We start from the raw sequence: 18,790 nt of genomic DNA, 5'->3' as shown, positions 1-18,790 counted from the left end.
TTAGAGAACTTCCATTTAAGAATAGTATCCTAAAATTTTAATACGACGAGAGTATGTCTATCAAAGGCGATAGATATTTTTAATACTTACGTTTTTCTGCAGGGATATGATGGAGAAGTCGTGTTCCCAACTACCTTTGCCTGAGAAAATCACAGCTCAGGCGCGTCAAAAACACTGCACCTGTCAGCTGCGCTACATCACCTCTCGGGATACATGTGATATGTTTACAGCACCAAAATTCTTCCAATTAAAAGTAATGAAAATTATGAAACGACAAAATTTACAAAAAGGGGTCTATGCAGGAAGCTGAAAACAAACTTAATATGGGTTGGTGAGGCACTCTATGACTTACTAGTGATCTTAGTGTCACGTATGCTTTGACACCGCTACTATGAATCTTTCACGGCATGGCCGGCCCTCCAATGTCAGTGGTGTTAAAAAGGGTAAACAAACTATTTTCCAAAAGATAGAAGGGAGAAAACTAAACAATAAAGAATATTGGGCTGCTATATAATTTCAATCTTTTTTCCTATCAGAAAGCATAATTTTTTGCGAGAAAATTCTTCTAGAGCAAGCTTTATCATATAAATATCAGCATTTAAAGATACTTGAAAATATCGCCTTATAATTGAACTTGCAATTAAAAAAGCGCACAGTGATATTTATATGAATCCCTTTTAGTTTTGACGCCATCGAGTAAAGTGGTTTATTGTTATCTACATTTAACGTAATTGACTATTACTGCTCGACCATTTCTTTTCAATGTATAATTACAGAAGACCAATTCTCTTGCCGTGGTCGATGTTCATAAGCACACCATCGGGAAACACCTCCGTAAGAGCAAAACAGAGCAAGATAGATTCCCACTGTGATAAAATTGCTTTACATTGCCGGCAAGCTTGTGTGGCTAATATCTTAGCTAGTAACAAAATTTTCATCTGTCCTAACCTTAGGGTGGTTAAGAGATTTTTTTAAAACTTGACTTGAAAGGAATACCCTTTCCAAAAACAGAATTGTCTCGAGTATACGTCCAAATATGTAGAATGCAGGTGCTCCAAAAATCACGTTTAAAAGCTTATTTGCTTGGCGACTGCGATTAGCGTTTCGACAATTCTTGTAAGAAAGTCTTCCTCGTAACTAAGTTGAAGAAATGCGAACATATGGTACTCTCGGCTTCCAACTATGCGCCGAGTGTCGTTTCATCAGTTTTGGAAACGAAATATTTGTGCAATATTTTCAGGCTTCTCGTTTGATTGTGACATTATTCTCCTAATTATACGGTTGAAATTGTTTGAAAAAGATCGATAGTGATCATTTTTTAACAATTGTGGTAGAGGAGGCCCTGCAAGTTTAAAGTTTCAACCTCATACAGTTGATACAGTTTTTCTGGGTCGCGTTCAAACTTTTTCAAACGTTGGCTGTTGTAAAAGATCAATAAAATTGTGCAACATCAAATTGACCGTAATCACCTCAGCCACTTTCACGAGGCATAAAAAGTATGTTTCAGATCGCATGGCGAAACAAGTGGGTAGTGTATTGATCAGCGGTATTTTCTACAATGTAGTAGACATGCGTCTAGAGGGCGGGTAGTGTGTAGATTCGGCCATGTTTTAATAACCCTTATAATTTTGGTTAATTAAACTACGTTCATCCAGCTCCATCATAGTCTCGAGTGATGATTGTTATAGGTTGGATGATTCCAGCTGTGCAAAAGTTTTATTTAGTGTGATTAATTGGGTATCTGGAGGTTTCGCCCCGTTGAGAATTCGTCCCTTTCCACCTTTGCATGTTCGTCCAACACTTTGCCAGTCCCCCCCCCCCCCACCCAAATCTTTCAACTCGATTCCTCACAGCAGAATGCATTCCTTTTCTGACGAAATCATGATATTTTGATCAACATGCAAGTTGCAAAGTTACCATAGCAGAGATCGTTCAATATGCAACTTCCTAGCAGCGTCAACTGACGCACGACTATTGCTCTAGTGATGTAAAGCCACTACATTACTTCAATCAATTTGTGGATTAACAAGAGTTTATGCATATGTTCGCCACAAATTTTAGGAAGTAGTTTCCTTCTCCTATTCTTTGCACGCGTGTTGTTGGACATAGTGTTTAATGGCGACTTAGCGCACTTTCCAAGTCTAGCCTTAAACTCAGATAAAAAAATGCATGTTGGTCGAACCATTTCATGATTTCGACTGAAGAAGATTACGTTCTGCCTTAAGGAAAGAGTGGTCAAATTTGGGAGTAAACTGGTTTAAACTTGCTTTCCCTCAGGGGATGAACGCACCAAGGAGCCAGGAGGCGAACTTGCAATGAGGCAGAGCTAGTATGGTAATTTTTGTTCTGTTGTAGGTGAATTCCATCGTACATCTACCGATACACTACAATACAATTTATTTTACGTCGGTGACGTAGGGGGTGGTTACCCAATCCCCCGAGCCTAATGGCTCATGTTGAAAACGCTTGACAGGTAAAATACAGATGTGTACATAAATATATGTACAAGTTAAATATATGTATACATGACGAAAAAAACGCAAAAATATCACCTAGCCCCTTACCCCTAATCTTAATCCTGAACCTCCCCTGAAACTCTACCAGCACAGTTCTTAACGTGTAAAATTTACATTTTTCCAGCTTATTTTTCAGGGGAGTAGATATTCCCAACAATAGAGGGAAACAATATTCTAAATGAGGTAACACATATGTTTTGTACAAAGAGATCATAATAGAGGAAGGTATAAGACGCTTTATTCTGCGGAGAGCGGCGATTTTTGCATATGCCTTTTTTAGCGTAATTGTTACGTGATCTTTGAAGGAAAGTTTATTGTCCAGCGTAACGCCCAGGATCTTTAGAGTCGGCTTTATGCCAATAACCTGCTGCGGGTCCACAAAGAATTCAAAATTGTAGGAACTGCCTGTAGTAGCATGAACATGATTCAAATTTAAATTCTAAAAGAGTCTCATAGCTATACGTCATGTATGTACTTAATACTCTTTTGTTCACTGATATTCATGGTCCAGTTATATACATACTTTTTACCATATTTCAGTAAATGAGACGTATATACTAGACAAAGTGCAAATGGGAATAGTGGGTAATAACTCTTCACCACTTTGTAATCCACGCAGCATGATGATTCAGCAATTTTCGATTTTCTCGTACACTCGTTGTGCCCATTGTCTTCATAATTTCTTATATACAGCTCTCAAAAAGGTTTATTGGGTTAAATTTTAAAAGTATTTTATCCGTAACAAAAACTGAATCCTCTGTTCTTGTTTCAGGTACTCACGGTAAAAGATTGTAAGCGCCCAGTTAGCGATTTGAGTTAGCGCGTTTGTGATGTACTGTTGCCGCCTGGGAAAATGCGATTTTTGGTTTGTTTGCAACGAATAAGGTCAGATACATGGCGTCTGAAAGTGCTGCTCTAGAGGCTGTATATCACGGGATTGATACTTGAATTGAAAACGATCAAACTCAACGCAATACCGTGATGAAGATATGTTAGTTTCATAAGCCCAGTAAATCCCAGAAAATAGATTGAAAGCTCAGGAACCCAGCATAGAACATATATGAACGTCACTGCAATAACCATTTTTGTAGCTCTCTTTCTACAACGAAGTAAGGCCCTCTGGGATGCTTCTGTAGTTGTATCTTTTGTGAACCACAAACGGTAGACCACTCTTGAGTACAACCCTGCCATAGCGCTGATGGGAATCAAACCAGCAAGAATCGTCCAACCTATCGTGTAAACCTCCGCGTACACTTGTTTCGTCCACTTGTGACCGCAAGTGTTTGTACCTGGAAAGAAGACCATCCACCAAAAGCCTGGAATAGTAAAGACAACAGAGAAAAACCAGCACAAGATGATCAAAAGCAGGATTTTCCTCTTGGTGAGTTTAAGTCGTATACTGCGAGGATGCAGGACAGCGCAGTAGCGTTCAAAAGCAAGAGCTATTAAGGAGAATATGGAAGCTATTGCACCTATCCAAGCGGGGTTCCCTCCTGTTAAGAACTTACACAGCAGTGTCCCTTTGGCTCCAGTTGGGTGTGATATGGCCGGTGAAATGATCAACTGCACACTGGAGAATAACGCCACAGTCATATCAGCCACGGCTAAATTCATTAGGAGATAATTGATCGGCGTCTTCATGGACTTGTTCAGCAAAACCACAGAGATTACTAGGGAGTTCCCAATAAAATTTACAATAACCATGACTGAGAAGGTCATAGCAAAACCGATGTACAATAGCGACATTCCGTAGTTTCCTTTTCTGACGCCTGAAACAGACCAGAGTTCACGTCTATGTGACAAAACATTTTACCAGAGCAGTGATGCGACAACCCTTCCTTCCCCGAAAAATCATATTTGTGGAAAAAAGGTTTTTTCGTTCGTTATAGCATATTTAACAATAGAGTATCGATATGTTCTGTCACTCGTATCCTACCTGTTTAGTCGATAATGTTCAGTAACCAACCTCAAAAGTGGTCTAAGCTCTTATTTAAGAGTGGGAAAAAGGAATAGGCGAAAAAATTATTTTCTTGATGAGGTTAGTAAAGTGGAACAATTCAGTTAAGAGGGATCCGTAAACCTTAAAAGTTTGGTTTAGAAGAATCTTTCACTTATCGCATTTGTGAAGAGGACATGACTAGCCAGTTGATAATAACACGCGAGTATTGAAAATTAATGGAAAAATGTAATTTAAACGAATATTTAAATGAATATAATTTAAAATTGAAAAAAACAATACATGATATATCTTAAAACAGCCGCTATCCAATATAGATGCAAGCTCAGAATTTGCATACGTTTCACTTGGTAACAGCTTTTTATCAATGTTTTTTTAGTTTGATTTGCCTCAACACTTTTAAGCAAATACCAATGCGATAGTTGCTATTGTGTGTAAACTCGGAGAGCTAATTGCTCCCAAGTTGGACCATCCCGACAAGTTCTCAGCAAAGCTTTACATACCTCGAGGCTAAGTTGATTGTCATGGATTCAATTTTGGTATGATTTATGTAAAACCCAGGCAAGTAGATTTAAAGGATTCGACTTCCGTTGAGGAGGAGCTGAGAAAACAAAAAATCACATGACACTTAATAGTGTCACCAAATCTAAATAAACAGGTAGAATGAAGTAAACAGAGGGCATGGTTTGAACAAGGGAATGACCAAAGATTTAATATTTCACATTCAACCACGCACTAGCTTAACAAATGCAAGAAATATTGCAAATACTAAAACAGGGTGTTCACTTAGAACCAGCTTTACTTTTAACTTTGACCATTACGCATGTCGTGCAGATTCAAAAACAAGAAGGGGACCAGTTTCCCAATTACTTTCGCGTGAGTTTCTAGTCCTAGAAGTTTTTTCTTAAGCTACAGTAAATGAAAGTTGAAGCGAGATATCTCATTATTCTTAAAAATAATATTGGCAGACGAATTGCACAAGCAGTACGATGTGATCAGTGGATTTTCTGCTGCGTGATACAGCTACTTTTACGTAAAACTTAGTAAAATACACTCTGTATATCTTTACCTTTCTTTCACTTGAGCTTTTATTTTAGTTATTTTCTTACTACGTATTACTTCGAGTGAAATCTCTTACCCTCGCATTAACCGGGGAATACAATTAATCATTTCCAGATTTATTGAAGTACCTAGTGTTACCCTCTGTTTTATTTTCTCTCCTATAGACACATGGAATTCGTTGGATCTGATTGCGCTAATTTGAGTTTTATAGCCGGTGATCAGGATCACTGACTAAGCTCTCGCGTCCCACCTTACGAATTTCAGCGGGTAACTTTTCTCTGCTTGTGAAAGAAAAGTAAGTAAAGGCCTCGGTCAAGTAGTCGAAAGATAAGGTTATTCAATGGAGAAATCGTTATCTAGCGGATAGTGTTATCACTTGAAAACATACCGCACTATCCACCAAAAAAAAATATGTCTAGTGGTTAACGATATCCAGCCCTAATCACTCAGTAGAAATTCCGTATAACAGTTTAGAATTGAATTACCTGTCTATGAAACAAATTCACTACCTTAAATGTTTCCTTAGACAATCGTGTTGGCTGGCTGATTTGAATGATTTCAGAAATACTACAAACTTATGAGCCGCGGCTTGTTATAAGCAACTACAGTGCAAACCGAACCAAATTAAAGCTTATTTTAAATTATTCTGTACGTCATAAAACCAAGTTGACATTTTCGTGTCCATGCATTTTTAATTTAAACATTTTGAGTGAGAAATGCCAATCAAGCGGTAAAATAGGCCAGCTGATTACATGCAATGCATGTTATGTATGAGGCCCTTTCCAACCTTTTGGTAGAGCCTTTTGACCAGAGGAGGTAAGGTCAAGTAAGTCAGTAAAAAGGGAGGCCAAACCTTCGGCAGTACGGGGTCTTTAGTCTGATCTATACCAGGCTCTCGGTGATTTGTAATGAGCAAAGAGCGGGCGCCCAAAAAACGGCAGAGGGAAAAATGTCGTTTCCCTGAAAACTTTAACCGCTGTTTGTCGCTTGCTTTTCCTCGTCTCCAATGGTATTGACTGAGAGCCTGGAAAAGGCTATTTCTAGTTGCCCTAAAAGTGACTAAAAAGAGTGACTGAAAAATGTTTTCGCGTTAGGAAAATGCACGAATAATTGGATTTTTCCATTTCATCCAATCTTCATTGTATAGTTTCTGTAAAAGATGTCTTTGAAAATGTCACCGAATGGCCTGGAAAAAAGCTCCGAGGATTAGCAACAAAAGGTGTTGGTCAAACGATGATGGAAAAATGAAAAGAAGGTTGTATTGAAAAAATTGCGGTGTTCAACCCTCATCCATTCTCATCGACTGAAAAAATTAAGAGGAAACGTACCATAGTGGCCCATAGGCATAACAGATCAAAAAAGAAAACGATGAAGAGGATAGTTTTAAAAAATTGTTATGTTAGTTAAACACGTGACCAGAATTTTCCAGGTAGGAATTATCCCAAGCCGGTGGGGGAGTATTTCTTTGTTGGCAAACTCTAAATCCCACTCAATCCCCAAAGCTACCTGAGAATCACTCCTATAGCGTGATTCGATCCCTCAACGCTGATGACTTCCGTTGTAACCGGTGCTCCACAATTACCGCTCGACCGTCTGGAAACTTCTTGATTTATTCATTTATATAAATTGTCGGTATAGAGATTTCATTTCTACGATTAAAAAAAAAGGAGGGGGAGAAGCAGGGAGGAGAGTTTGTCTTATTGAGAGTGCTAGTGAGCGTTTCCGTCGCATATGAATAAAATGGAAACATAGAAGCAAAAATAGTCTGAGCAATATGAGCGAGGAATGAGTTTATATAATAATGGCGGACAGCTTTGGCTACTAAACTGAAGATTCAGACACCTCCTAAAGACGCAATAAAGCCTTGAGACTGTAAAATTGACCGAATAACATAACGGTTTACTGAACTCAAAAAGGTACAGGCCTTTGCTGATGTTTTTTCCCAGCTCCGACTGGCAAACGAAAAATACGCGTGGTGGCAGTCGCTCGATTTTACATTTGGAAATAAAAGGAATAAAAACCAAGAACTTGTTGATGTCGCGCCAAAAAGCTATGCTAAGAATGATCGTAAAGACTGACTGTCAAAGGAAAAATACGCGTGGCAGTCGCTCACGTTTGTATTTGAAATTAAAAGGAATAAAAACCAAGAAATTGTTGATGCCGCACCAGAAAGCAATGCACAGAACGATCGTTAAGACTGATTGGAAACGTATGGAATACCAGCCAGTGAAGACTACTTGATCAACTATAAAATCATGGTGATCGACAGAGTGATTAATGTCCCAATTAAGAAAGAAGATATCTTAACAGCTCATTTCCTCCCGTCATAAAGCTCAGATACACTTCCAAAGATTATTATTAATAAATTTACCAGTAAAAGTGCGTGCAATGAATGTCACGCTTTAAGAGGAAAACTCATCGAGATAAAGACGCAGGTCTTGCCGGATTTGGGTGTAACGGGGCATCTACACCTCCGAGTGATACAGATAACCAAGCCCGTATCTGTCGACTCGCACGAAGATGTGGAAGAATTTAAACGGTTGTATGGCCGAGTAACCTTGCGGATCATTCACCAATCTGTTATTAATTTTGAGTTTTTTTTCCTTCAAAGACTATGAATATAGGCTTCCGGTTAATTCAAGTTCTTTCAAATGTAGCTTAATGTTTTTCGTAAGTGTTTATAGGTATCTTATATGCTCCAAAAATGACAACACTAGTCCTGACTGTTCGCCTCTCTAGGCTAACTAAGGTATTTGGTTGGACAAGTAAAGCCATTCTTAATTGCTAGTGAAGCAACTGATAATTTTCCGTTGAGCTAAGTTTTGTTCGGGAAAACATGTTCTCCAAACTTCTAAGTAGAAAAAGAATTATGGTTTCCAACTAATTGCAATCATTTGATCTTTTTCTGTGAATTTTGCACAAATGAAATAGAAATGTAATCTATTAATAATTCTTTGGTATGATTGGGGTGGCAAAGGGGGGGGGGGGGTTTGGAACCTCTGACTCCTTTCTGACCTTTCTTTCGACTGGCAAACCAAATAACCCCGAACGCATTTTTTTGAACACACCCACCAGACTGTATGTTAAGGTAACCACTGTCAATGACCTTTATCTATTCTTGGATGAATAGAAAACCTTGCGCAGGTTTATGAAATTGTGTATATTTTCTACGGAGTTCCTTTCTCTTTATTGGTATTTATCAAGTATCCCTCACTCTTCAACCCTCAACCCTTACCCCCACCTCTCAGTCCCCTCCTCTCAGAAGATAGGAATGCGCTAAGGAAGTTCAGAAATAAATTGCTCAGAAATAATCTTAATTTTATTATTAACTGGTGCATACATTTACGTGGTTATATTGACTTGTCAACCCCATAATTGCTTTCCTTTGCTTTGAAGTCTCTAATACACACGTACAACTGAAGTATGACTCCATCGGTCGGTCAAGATGCCAGGTCCAATACGGTACAAATCCATTTACATAATGTACTATACAAATTTTTCTAAAACGAACGCGGGCTCATGAAATGCAAGATAATTTTTCACGCGAGCAATATTTTTCTGGCAAATAATGAAACAGTTGTTTACTGAGATGTGAGAGGTCTTCCCCATTTCATTTCCAATTGTTTGACAGGACAACATCTTTGAAACACCAGGAACGTCTGGATCTTTTTTCACAAGTCTGAGTTGACGCGGTAAACACACTCACTTTTGTAAGAATTGGCAGCTGCGTCTTGCAGTTTGTTAGCTAAAAGGAATAATAACCGTGATATTAAGCTCAAATCTATTTTTACTCGGTGGTTTGTAATTTGGTCCTGTTTTTCAAAATAGGTTTAATTTGAGTTAAAGCCGTTTTTCGTAACTTTATTTTACGCTTTCCTTGTGATAGGGAATTTTTCACGCGGGATGTTCTTAAATTTCTCTTTCAACTTTAAATTTTCTGGCCTGCATATACCCAATATTCTGGCCTCTTTGGAAAGAAACCGCTCTTCCTTTCATCGAATTTCTTGTTACAGTATTTTACAGATAGTATGATGTTTACTCTGTATCTGGCGTGACAGTTCGACAGTTTTAGAAAATAAGAACGTCTTGAAACTGATACCCAAAGAACTGAAAGTCGACATGATGCGACATGTAGCCATTCATTCTTTAATTTTTGTTTTCATTGGATTCTTTTATTTGTTTATCAAAACAATTGAGCTGAGTTCTTTTCAACAGAGGCTTTGAGGTCTCAGGGGATCTTGAGATGATGACATCCATCTGAAATAAACTTACATATTTAAGATCAGATTAGTCATGACACTGGCCATACATTTATGAACAAAGAAAATTCCACAGCTTGTCAAGAGTTTTCTGTAGTTCATTTGATAGAACCTCTGACTTACAAATTCAGCACTGTTCAGCATGTTCCCAGGGAGAACTCTAGTGTTTTTCTTGTCCCTTGCATGTCAAATATGCTTTCAAGTCTTTGTTTCCCTTACATTATTGGAAGCATATCCCTAGTAGGAACAGCTGACATTCAACTTGACTTTCTCTCTTAAATCTCTTGGAATATCTTGTAGTATTTCTGTTTACTCACCTACTTGTGATCAACAAATTTATATTAATGCAACCCTCTTTGTATGGTCATCTCATTTTGTCTCGAAGTCTGGCTCCTCAGTTATGATCAATTAATTAACTTTCAGTTTGTAAGCGTTTTGGAAATTTGTTTTGCAGAGAGAAAGTAAGAAAAATATCACAGTAATACAGGTATAGGAAATGGATGGTACAGAATGGATACCCCATACAACAAAGTCAGGAAAGATTCTGTATTACATAAATCCAGCCACTGGGGAATGTAAATGGCAAAACCAACTTAACAAGGTACATGGTGTATGAATTAATTCTTGTCATTAGTGTTATTAGTGACTCTTTGATGTCTTAAAAGATCTCGGTGAGGGTCTTGAAGCCTCTTAAGGTTCATGGTATATGGATTGACTGCTTTAAAAAATTTCACTTTTACTTGGTTGCTTTAAAACAAAAATCCTCATAACTATTTCAAAATCTGAAAGGTTAACCATACCTATGGAATACAACTAGATCTCTAAAGTTTTCAGCAAATGATTGTTGTGGTACATGTAGCTTGAATTACTGATTTGCCTTAACTGGTTCATTTCCATGCATGAATTAAGGGAACCAGCTGTAGAAACAGGATGCTTTGGAACCAGAGATGTGAGATGCTTAAGTGTGCATCATTTGCAAATTGTCTTTACTCCCATGAATTAAGTAGTGTTTGTATCTAATGTTTTTGAATGCTTAATGGAATCATTAGAATAATGTCCAATGTATTTAAACATTCTCAAAATTCTCTTGTTGGGGTGTTAGTCATGGCAATTATAAAATTCAAGAATAAGAAAATGTCCCCTAGACACATCACTTTGTAAATAATTATTGATGATTCCACCTCTTCACTATCAGCTCAACCAACTACTTTTCTTAAGTGTAAAAAATACCTTTTCAAAGAAATACTGTTTGGTAAAATCAATCATCACAATGGAAATGCTTCCTAATAATATTTTTTGAGCATGACGAGCTTTGCTCAAGAAAAGAATTCTCACCAGGGATGCGTAAAATGATCCATAGGCTTGTCAAAGTAAAGCGAGAGGGCTCAATTAGCAAGTGAAAGCGAGGTGTTTGGCTTCAAGCGTGAAATTAATTGAAGTTAACAATTAAAGTGTAAACAGGCGCGAGGATCCGCGCGGCTTGCGCGTTAGGAGTGCTACGTAAATTTAGGACTCTTTTGCACAATTTTCTCTTTGGAGATAACTACGCATTCATGGCGTGAATGGCAATTTTCATAATTGTAGAATGATTCAGCGACAAGAACGGCTTAGCTAAGCCGTAGTGTGTCATGGCATTTGAGGATAGCCTGGTTGTAGTGCGTGACATGACTATCAAGTAACAGTTATTGTACCCAGCATGTTTTGTTCGTGATCTACAGATTTATTGGTTTGTGACGCAAAGAGCGATTATCTGTTCTGTCACGACAATACCAAAATTAAATTGTGTTAGCCAACTTATATTTCACTCTGATCAGACCTTTGACCCTAAGTCAACATGGAAGCCGGTGAGCCGCTTGGTAAGGACCTTGTTTTCGAGAGAGATTTCGACTGCGGTATGTTCTGGAGATACAAGAGTATCATTTAACACTTGAAACGATTGGGTAGATATTTTGATAATACTTTTCTGGCATCTATACTGAGGAGCTCTTTCAGTATAAAATATCATTTTAGTAAGTCCCAATCATCAGGTAAGCGTGGGAACTTATCCCGCGAAAATTCTGTGCGAAGGTACGAGTATATTCGGCGGTATCTACGAAAAGGGGCCATCGTTCTTTCCTTAAGGTAAGGTCTTAACTGTGTAAAACTTCGCGAGGAAGAAATTCTACTCGCTGGCCTGTCCAATTTGGTTTTTAGATAAGGTTGTATGCCTGATAATTTCTGTCTAGAGCTATATGATGACGCGCGATAAATCTCGCTGCTTAATAACCTTTGAGCGGAAAATGATGATGCCCAAACCATTTAATCAGCAAAGCAAGGTTTACCTTTACTTCTGTGCTTTCGAAGCAAGAGAAGGAATTATTTCTGTGATAGTTAGGTGACAGATGCTTAAAATCACATGGTGTATTATCAAACTGTTGAAACCTAACATGAGCAAGATGAACTAATTATGGAATGAACCCTGACATCACAGCTCAAATATTCTTTCCCTATAAGATGACGCGCTCTTGGCAGGTTAGTGTGTTTTCTTACTAATCGTACTGTACTATTTCGCAGCTTCGAAAGCAGAATCCTGAAGATACTCTCGTTCATTTGTTATTTCGTACCCACTCTCTCATGTAATCAGACTTATCTCCGTGAGGGAAGAACCTTCATTTTTTAATTTTTTTCCCGGTTTTGTCATTCGTATGTGAGCTGTTGTTATCTGAAGGCAGAACCTTTCCTTTTTTTTTCACCTGGTTCTGTCTCTCTTGGGTAGTCAGTCCTGTTTGGGCTGTTGTTATCTGAAGGCAGAACCTTTCCCTTTTTTTTTTACCTGGTTCTGTCTCTCTTGGGTAGTCAGTCCTGTTTGGGCGGTTGTTATCTGAAGGCAGAACCTTTCCCTTTTTTTCACCTGGTTCTGTCTCTCTTGGGTAGTCAGTCCTGTTTGGGCTGTTGTTATCTGAAGGCAGAACCTTTCCCTTTTTTTCACCTGGCTCTGTCTCTCTTGGGTAGTCAGTCCTATTTGGGCTGTTGTTATCTGAAGGCAGAACCTTTCCCTTTTTTTCACCTGGCTCTGTCTCTCTTGGGTAGTCAGTCCTATTTGGGCTGTTGTTATCTGAAGGCAGAACCTTTCCCTTTTTTTCACCTGGTTCTGTCTCTCTTGGGTAGTCAGTCCTGTTTGGGCTGTTGTTATCTGAAGGCAGAACCTTTCCCTTTTTTTCACCTGGTTCTGTCTCTCTTGGGTAGTCAGTCCTGTTTGGGCTGTTGTTATCTGAAGGCAGAACCTTTCCCTTTTTTTCACCTGGCTCTGTCTCTCTTGGGTAGTCAGTCCTGTTTGGGCTGTTGTTATCTGAAGGCAGAACCTTTCCCTTTTTTTTTTTACCTGGTTCTGTCTCTCTTGGGTAGTCAGTCCTGTTTGGGCTGTTGTTATCTGAAGGCAGAACCTTTCCCTTTTTTTTTTACCTGGTTCTGTCTCTCTTGGGTAGTCAGTCCTGTTTGGGCTGTTGTTATCTGAAGGCAGAACCTTTCCCTTTTTTCACCTGGCTCTGTCTCTCTTGGGTAGTCAGTCCTGTTTGGGCCGTTGTTATCTGAAGGCAGAACCTTTCCCTTTTTTTTTTACCTGGTTCTGTCTCTCTTGGGTAGTCAGTCCTATTTGGGCTGTTGTTATCTGAAGGCAGAACCTTTCCCTTTTTTTTCACCTGGCTCTGTCTCTCTTGGGTAGTCAGTCCTATTTGGACTTTTGTTATCTGAAGGCAAAATCTTTCTTTTTTTTAATTTGGTTCTGTCTCTCTTTGGGAGTTGTTTCATTTTAGACTGTGCGTTTTCATCTTATGACAAACTAATTTTGAATTGCGACATAATTAAATTTACTTGTCTTGATTTTTTTTCCTTTGCAGATTTATTTGAACGTTAACCGCGAAAAGCCGTGATGAAAAAGCAATGTTTGTTTTAATAGAAAAAGATAGTTTTCCTGTTTAGATGACCAACCAACCTTAACTTAATTACAGATCATAAGTGCACGTTCCGTTGACTGGTAATTTTTACGTCGATGTTGTGTTTGCCTTGGTGGTGTCTGTCCTCAAATCCCGTGATTTTTCAATTAAAAATAAATAACGAATTTAGGAATAAAATTACCAACGAGTAATTACCTCTTCTCTTCCGAAATACCTCTTCTCGTAACGTATTAAATTGCATTTCCATTTCCAACTCTTGCTTCAGACACGAGATGTAAAATCGGTCATAGATTGTAAAAGAGATTTGTGAGTAAAGAACTTTTTCTACTTGTCTTTGTTTATTTTCTCGCAGCCTTATACATGAGGTTCGCTGTGTTCGCAGTGGCGCACCAGGAAACCCCAGCAGGAAAAATTTTTTTAAAGATTTTACTCCTTTAATGATCTCTTTAAAGTATATTACTTCCCTAGCATTTAGCCAATTAGATGGTGCCGGCAGAGGGTACAAAAAAACTCCATTACATATTTCTTTACAGGCCAATATTATCGGAAAAAACCAAACAAACAAACAAAATGAGTTCTGTTGCGCTGTGTGATCCATGAGTGTTCTCATCGCAGTTAGGGCTTGCTGTTGTTTGCGGTATTATTTTCCGGAGTGGACATACCATTACTACATTTTTGTTAGCATTTAAAAATCGGAAATACATGGTTTTGCTAAAAAACTTAATCTTTTTCAACTCTTAATGACTGTCGAGTTGTGTGTATCAATAGAGTGGGTCAGCAAATTTGCATTCTATGTTGCGCAAGGGGCAAGAGAAAATGGTTGACTCCCCGCGAGTGAAGCTGACGCTCTAGGTCGATGTCGATCCATTATTATCCTTTGTAAACAAAATTTCGATCATGGAGTTAAATTATAAAATAACTTTGGCTTAAATTGTGCGCTTTAAAGTAAACTTGAGTTGCTAGATCCACGCGAGGGTTTAACCTTGAAAAATGCAATCACGCGAGTTGAGCTGACATTAACGCGTGTCCTTATCTGGAAAACATTCGTATTGTGACAAGAAGGGTCTGCTTTAAGGTTTTGGGTTACTCTCGCCATGCAATTTGGACGCCAAAAAGTGCCAAAAAAGTAATTACTGAAAATTCATTCGCAACACCTTGGTCGTTCTGTGGGCGCGAAGTCAGTTCTTCTCTTACAGTTAATAATTGCCAGGCGGATCTCAGATCCGCCTCAGCCTCATTTGCATAAATTCTTTTGGTGAGCAAAGCTCGTCATGTGAGGATGATTCAACAATTATAGAGCAACCTGAGTGTTCATACAACCAAAGTTTCTCAGTGGTTTTTTGTATATATTTTCCATTATCCTTCTTGCTGCAATTAGCAGCTGTTGGTCTGTTGCTAACACATTCCTCTGATTTACTTGTTTTGTGCAGGAAGACAGTCAAAGCAGTATTTGTAACACAGACATAAACTCTAAGCAGTCATGTACTCAAGCCTGTCGCTCCTCACCCAGGCGTGATGGTGAAGAAGTTATTGCTTCTACATCTGCTTTTGGCTCCAAAACAACTGTCTCTGAGTCATGGACTCAAGAGAGATATCCTATACTAAGTAATTCTACAAACCCCAGCCCAAAAAGAAAAGATGAAAAAGAAGGTAGAGAGAAGTCTGAAAATGATGTTCAGTTTGTAAAAAATCAAGAACGTCAAATGACAGTGGATGTCTTGGCAGAATGTGTAAGTAGCACAGTGAAACAACAACATACTTTGGCAGCCAATTGAAGTTGAAAGAAACTTTTAAGTGAAAATTTCTTTAGATAGTAAGTGAGCATTAAGAGTTCATGGTATAAAATGATTTTAAAAAAACATCCTTGAAAGCTGTCTTGACAGAAGACATTTTCAGATCACATTTTGGTGGGTTCTGAACATTGTAACAGAGGGTTTCTACAAATTGGAAAAATTTTGGACAAAGCTGTTTAAGAACATTCTATACATAACTTTTGTGGGTATAATAAACATGTGGGTATTGGCAGATCTAAGGTGGAGATCCCGTATTTTTGCCCATGTGAAGGGAAGTTCAGTAATTATCAGGGACTTAAAACCTTAGGTATTTTCAAGCAGCAGTTAGCACTTCTCCCATCTGTGGGATTTTATTAGAGAGAAATGCTTACAATCTTTGTGCCTTTCCTGATATATGAGGTTATCACTAATTATTTTTATGAATTTAATTCATGCAACTACAGTTAGGCAATAAAAATTTAAATTTGAATGTTTTAAAAGAGTGATTGCCTTTTTGAAGAAAATAAGACAATGAAGTTCAGGGTCAAGTTGTGAAAACACCCAAAATAACCCAGAGTTTGATTAAGCCACTTAGTTTTTCAGCTGACATGATGATAATAGTAATGATAATGATTATAATGCAAAATGATACTAAGAATAACAACAACAGTATTAGTAGTAATTTTAATAATAATATTTAATTACGTTGGTCACAACCTGACTCAGAATGATAAAATTTTGTTGTTTGTGTTATTAGAAAACTGCCCGTATTCACTGCGTTGAGAGTGGTGCTGTCACAGTTTTACAAACATCAAGTAAGTTTTTCTGTCTGTCAAAGCTTACAACAGTGGACATTCTGCTGCATTTTGTAATAACCTCACATTTTGTAATAATGGTTGTGGGTTTTTGTGATGAAGGATGCAGTGTTTTGAAATAACTGTCCATCTACACAATTTGTAACATTAACAGTATTATTCCACAGATTGGGTATTTTTGGTTTCCCTCTTCTTAAAAGTTATTTGTCAAGCATCAGTTTTGTTTCTTTAAAGAAGAAACAGACACATAACTCAAACAGTTACTACATGTCAGGAAACATTGGCAATATGTTGGAGATATCTCAGAAGATCAAAGTGCAATACTGGATTATGGCATTGTATGTGTTTGTGGCAAAGTCCCTGTACAAATTAATACAAATTGCCTCAGGAAGTAGTTGCAGATTGCATAGACCAACAATTACTTCAAAATGCTACAGCCCTTATTATGAAATGTGTAGGTTTTTACAAAATGCTGCAGAAGATTGGACTAAGGTGATATTCTTTATTAACTGATTTTGTGCAGAGCACTCACATTGTCAGCTATATTTCCAGTGAATTGTGGAGCAATATCATTTCAACTGACCATATCAAGTAATATGGGAATGCATGGGTTTCCCCTTATTTGATTTACTAGGCTCTGAAATTTTACTGGAAACTAAAGCATCACCTTCTGAACTCAACACAATCAAAACTAGAACTAACTTCAACTTGGTGTTTTGTGTTTTCCTTCACTTAAAGATGGCTGATGTGCTAACTTTTAATACTCAGTGACTTCTTCTTTGATGTGATTGGCTAGTGTGTTTTGTTTGGGTTTGGCTTCATAGCACTCATTGAATAGCACTTTGGATATGTACATCATGCTTATTTTACCACCCTACCTGGCATATGGACCAATAGTGTACATAATATGTCCAGAAATTAGGGCCCTCCATTCGAACAAAGACCTCCAAATCAACTTCTTTTGAGTAACTGACAGGGGAAGAGTACAATTATATATATTGCTTAGGTATAAAAGTGATTCTCTTTTGGTTTGTGAGTAGTATAAGAATTTTCTCAAGAATCATTATCTTACCCCTTGATATCCATCCATAAATTGCATTGAACGTTTTGTTCAGTGCAGTGTCTGTCTGTACATGTGTCTGCAACTAATGGGTAACTGTACTATATATTGCCAAAACACAGAATAACTGAACTTTTGTTCTAAAGGGATGTTATTCAGGAAATGAAAATTGGAGCACAAACATCGGTGTAAGATGAATTTTTTTCTCTGCTCTAGGTAGCCACTCAGGCAGTGCACAGGTGACTGGAAATGAGTCAAGTGAAAGTGTTGTCCAGCAGGAGATACTTCAGTGTCCACAGTGCACTGAAGAGTTTTCCTGTCCAAATAAATTTACCACACACCTGCGTAGCCATCCGGGAATTGATCCGTTGAAATGCCCAGTGTGTTCTAAGGAATACTCATCATCCACATCTCTGAGCACGCATCTGAGAACTCACACGGGGGAAAAGCCATTCTCATGCCCACGGTGCCCCAAATGCTTTAGTCAATCAAGTCACTTGACCACACACATGCGTGTGCACACGGGAGAGAAGCCGTATCAATGTCCTAAGTGTCCAAAGACGTTTGGACAGTCGAGCCACCTGACGTTGCACCTGCGCATTCATAACGGTGAGAAACCATTTCAATGTCGCTTCTGCAGCAAAGGGTTTTCTCATTCGTCAGCTCTGAGTACGCATATGAGAACCCATACTGGTGAAAAACCCTTCCAGTGTCCAAACTGCCCGAAGAAGTTTTGTCAGTCAAGTCACCTCAAAATTCATGTACGGACACATACTGGAGAAAGACCGTTTCAATGTCCACACTGTCAGAAATGTTTTCGACAATCTTGTTACCTAACTAAGCACGTGCGAGGCCATTTAAAAACGGAACAAAGTTTTTAATAACTAAGATATATATTTAACACAGAAAAATGTAAGCTATGATTCAGTAACGGTACTTAAAACAGTTAAAATATTTTTGTCTTTTCTTCCTCGTTTGCATTACTATTACTTAACTAAACAGCAAAAATGAACTCTGAACCGAAATGGAGGCTAAGAATTCCAATAATGAATTGCAGATATTGCTTCAATTTTATTTCTTCTTTTGATTCTAAACTTTTGCTTCGATCAAGCAGATAAAGCGAGAACTTTACAGCGTGTTTCATTACACTTTAAATGGTAGATTTTTTCCGGGAGTTTGAGAATGTGATGAAACATTGTTTCTTTCGTTTGATGCTTCTTATTACATTTTATGAGTTGGAAAACCAACAACACCAGCTGTTACTGAAAATACATTTGCAGAGCTCTTGCATATCAAATGAGAAAAATTTGATTATTGAATCATGGCTGTGCTTTCCTTCACAAAACGATATTTTGCCGGCTTTCAACCTTGTTGAAACAGCGTTTACTCTCCCCTCGAATCCGAAGGCATCAATTCT

At 38.1% G+C, this 18,790-nt stretch overlaps 2 protein-coding genes across 3 annotated transcripts; one reads left to right on the top strand and one right to left on the bottom strand.

Annotated features, from left to right (window-relative positions):
* Nucleotides 1–2,737: 2,737 nt before the first annotated feature.
* On the bottom strand, nt 2,738–6,155 carry LOC113664911 (neuromedin-U receptor 2-like). Its single transcript, XM_089184382.1, has 3 exons — nt 6,045–6,155; nt 4,977–5,074; nt 2,738–4,285 (listed from the first exon to the last, which is right to left on the bottom strand). The coding sequence occupies exon 3, from the start codon at nt 4,260–4,262 to the stop codon at nt 3,432–3,434; it is 831 nt and encodes a 276-aa protein (XP_089040508.1). The 5' UTR covers nt 4,263–4,285; nt 4,977–5,074; nt 6,045–6,155; the 3' UTR covers nt 2,738–3,431.
* Nucleotides 6,156–8,987: 2,832 nt separating this feature from the next.
* Nucleotides 8,988–18,670, top strand: LOC113664909 (uncharacterized). Of its 2 annotated transcripts, none has more exons than XM_027180526.2 (5): nt 8,988–9,227; nt 10,249–10,395; nt 15,157–15,456; nt 16,256–16,313; nt 17,590–18,670. In XM_027180526.2, exons 2-5 carry the CDS (start codon nt 10,291–10,293, stop codon nt 18,252–18,254), a joined length of 1,128 nt encoding a protein of 375 aa, XP_027036327.1. In that variant the 5' UTR covers nt 8,988–9,227; nt 10,249–10,290; the 3' UTR covers nt 18,255–18,670. The 2 variants fall into 2 exon arrangements, with proteins under 2 accessions (XP_027036327.1, XP_089040656.1); XM_089184530.1 differs by having other exon boundaries at nt 9,072–9,126.
* The last annotated feature ends 120 nt before the right edge of the window (nt 18,671–18,790 follow it).

The sequence above is a fragment of the Pocillopora damicornis genome, chromosome 10 (assembly GCF_964200805.1).
Source record: "Pocillopora damicornis chromosome 10, jaPocDami1.2, whole genome shotgun sequence".
In the NCBI taxonomy this organism is placed as follows: domain Eukaryota; kingdom Metazoa; phylum Cnidaria; class Anthozoa; order Scleractinia; family Pocilloporidae; genus Pocillopora; species Pocillopora damicornis.
This window is presented reverse-complemented; position numbering and strand designations above follow the sequence as displayed.

What these genes read in the sequence shown, in the direction of transcription:
- LOC113664911 (XM_089184382.1), bottom strand. Translation starts at nt 4,262, where the DNA reads ATGTCGCTATTGTACATCGGTTTTGCTATGACCTTCTCAGTCATGGTT.
- LOC113664909 (XM_027180526.2), top strand. Translation starts at nt 10,291, where the DNA reads ATGGATGGTACAGAATGGATACCCCATACAACAAAGTCAGGAAAGATT. An exon ending in GGCAAAACCAACTTAACAAG is followed by an intron (nt 10,396 to 15,156) that starts GTACATGGTGTA and finishes TGTTTTGTGCAG; the next exon opens with GAAGACAGTCAAAGCAGTAT. An exon ending in TGGATGTCTTGGCAGAATGT is followed by an intron (nt 15,457 to 16,255) that starts GTAAGTAGCACA and finishes TTGTGTTATTAG; the next exon opens with AAAACTGCCCGTATTCACTG.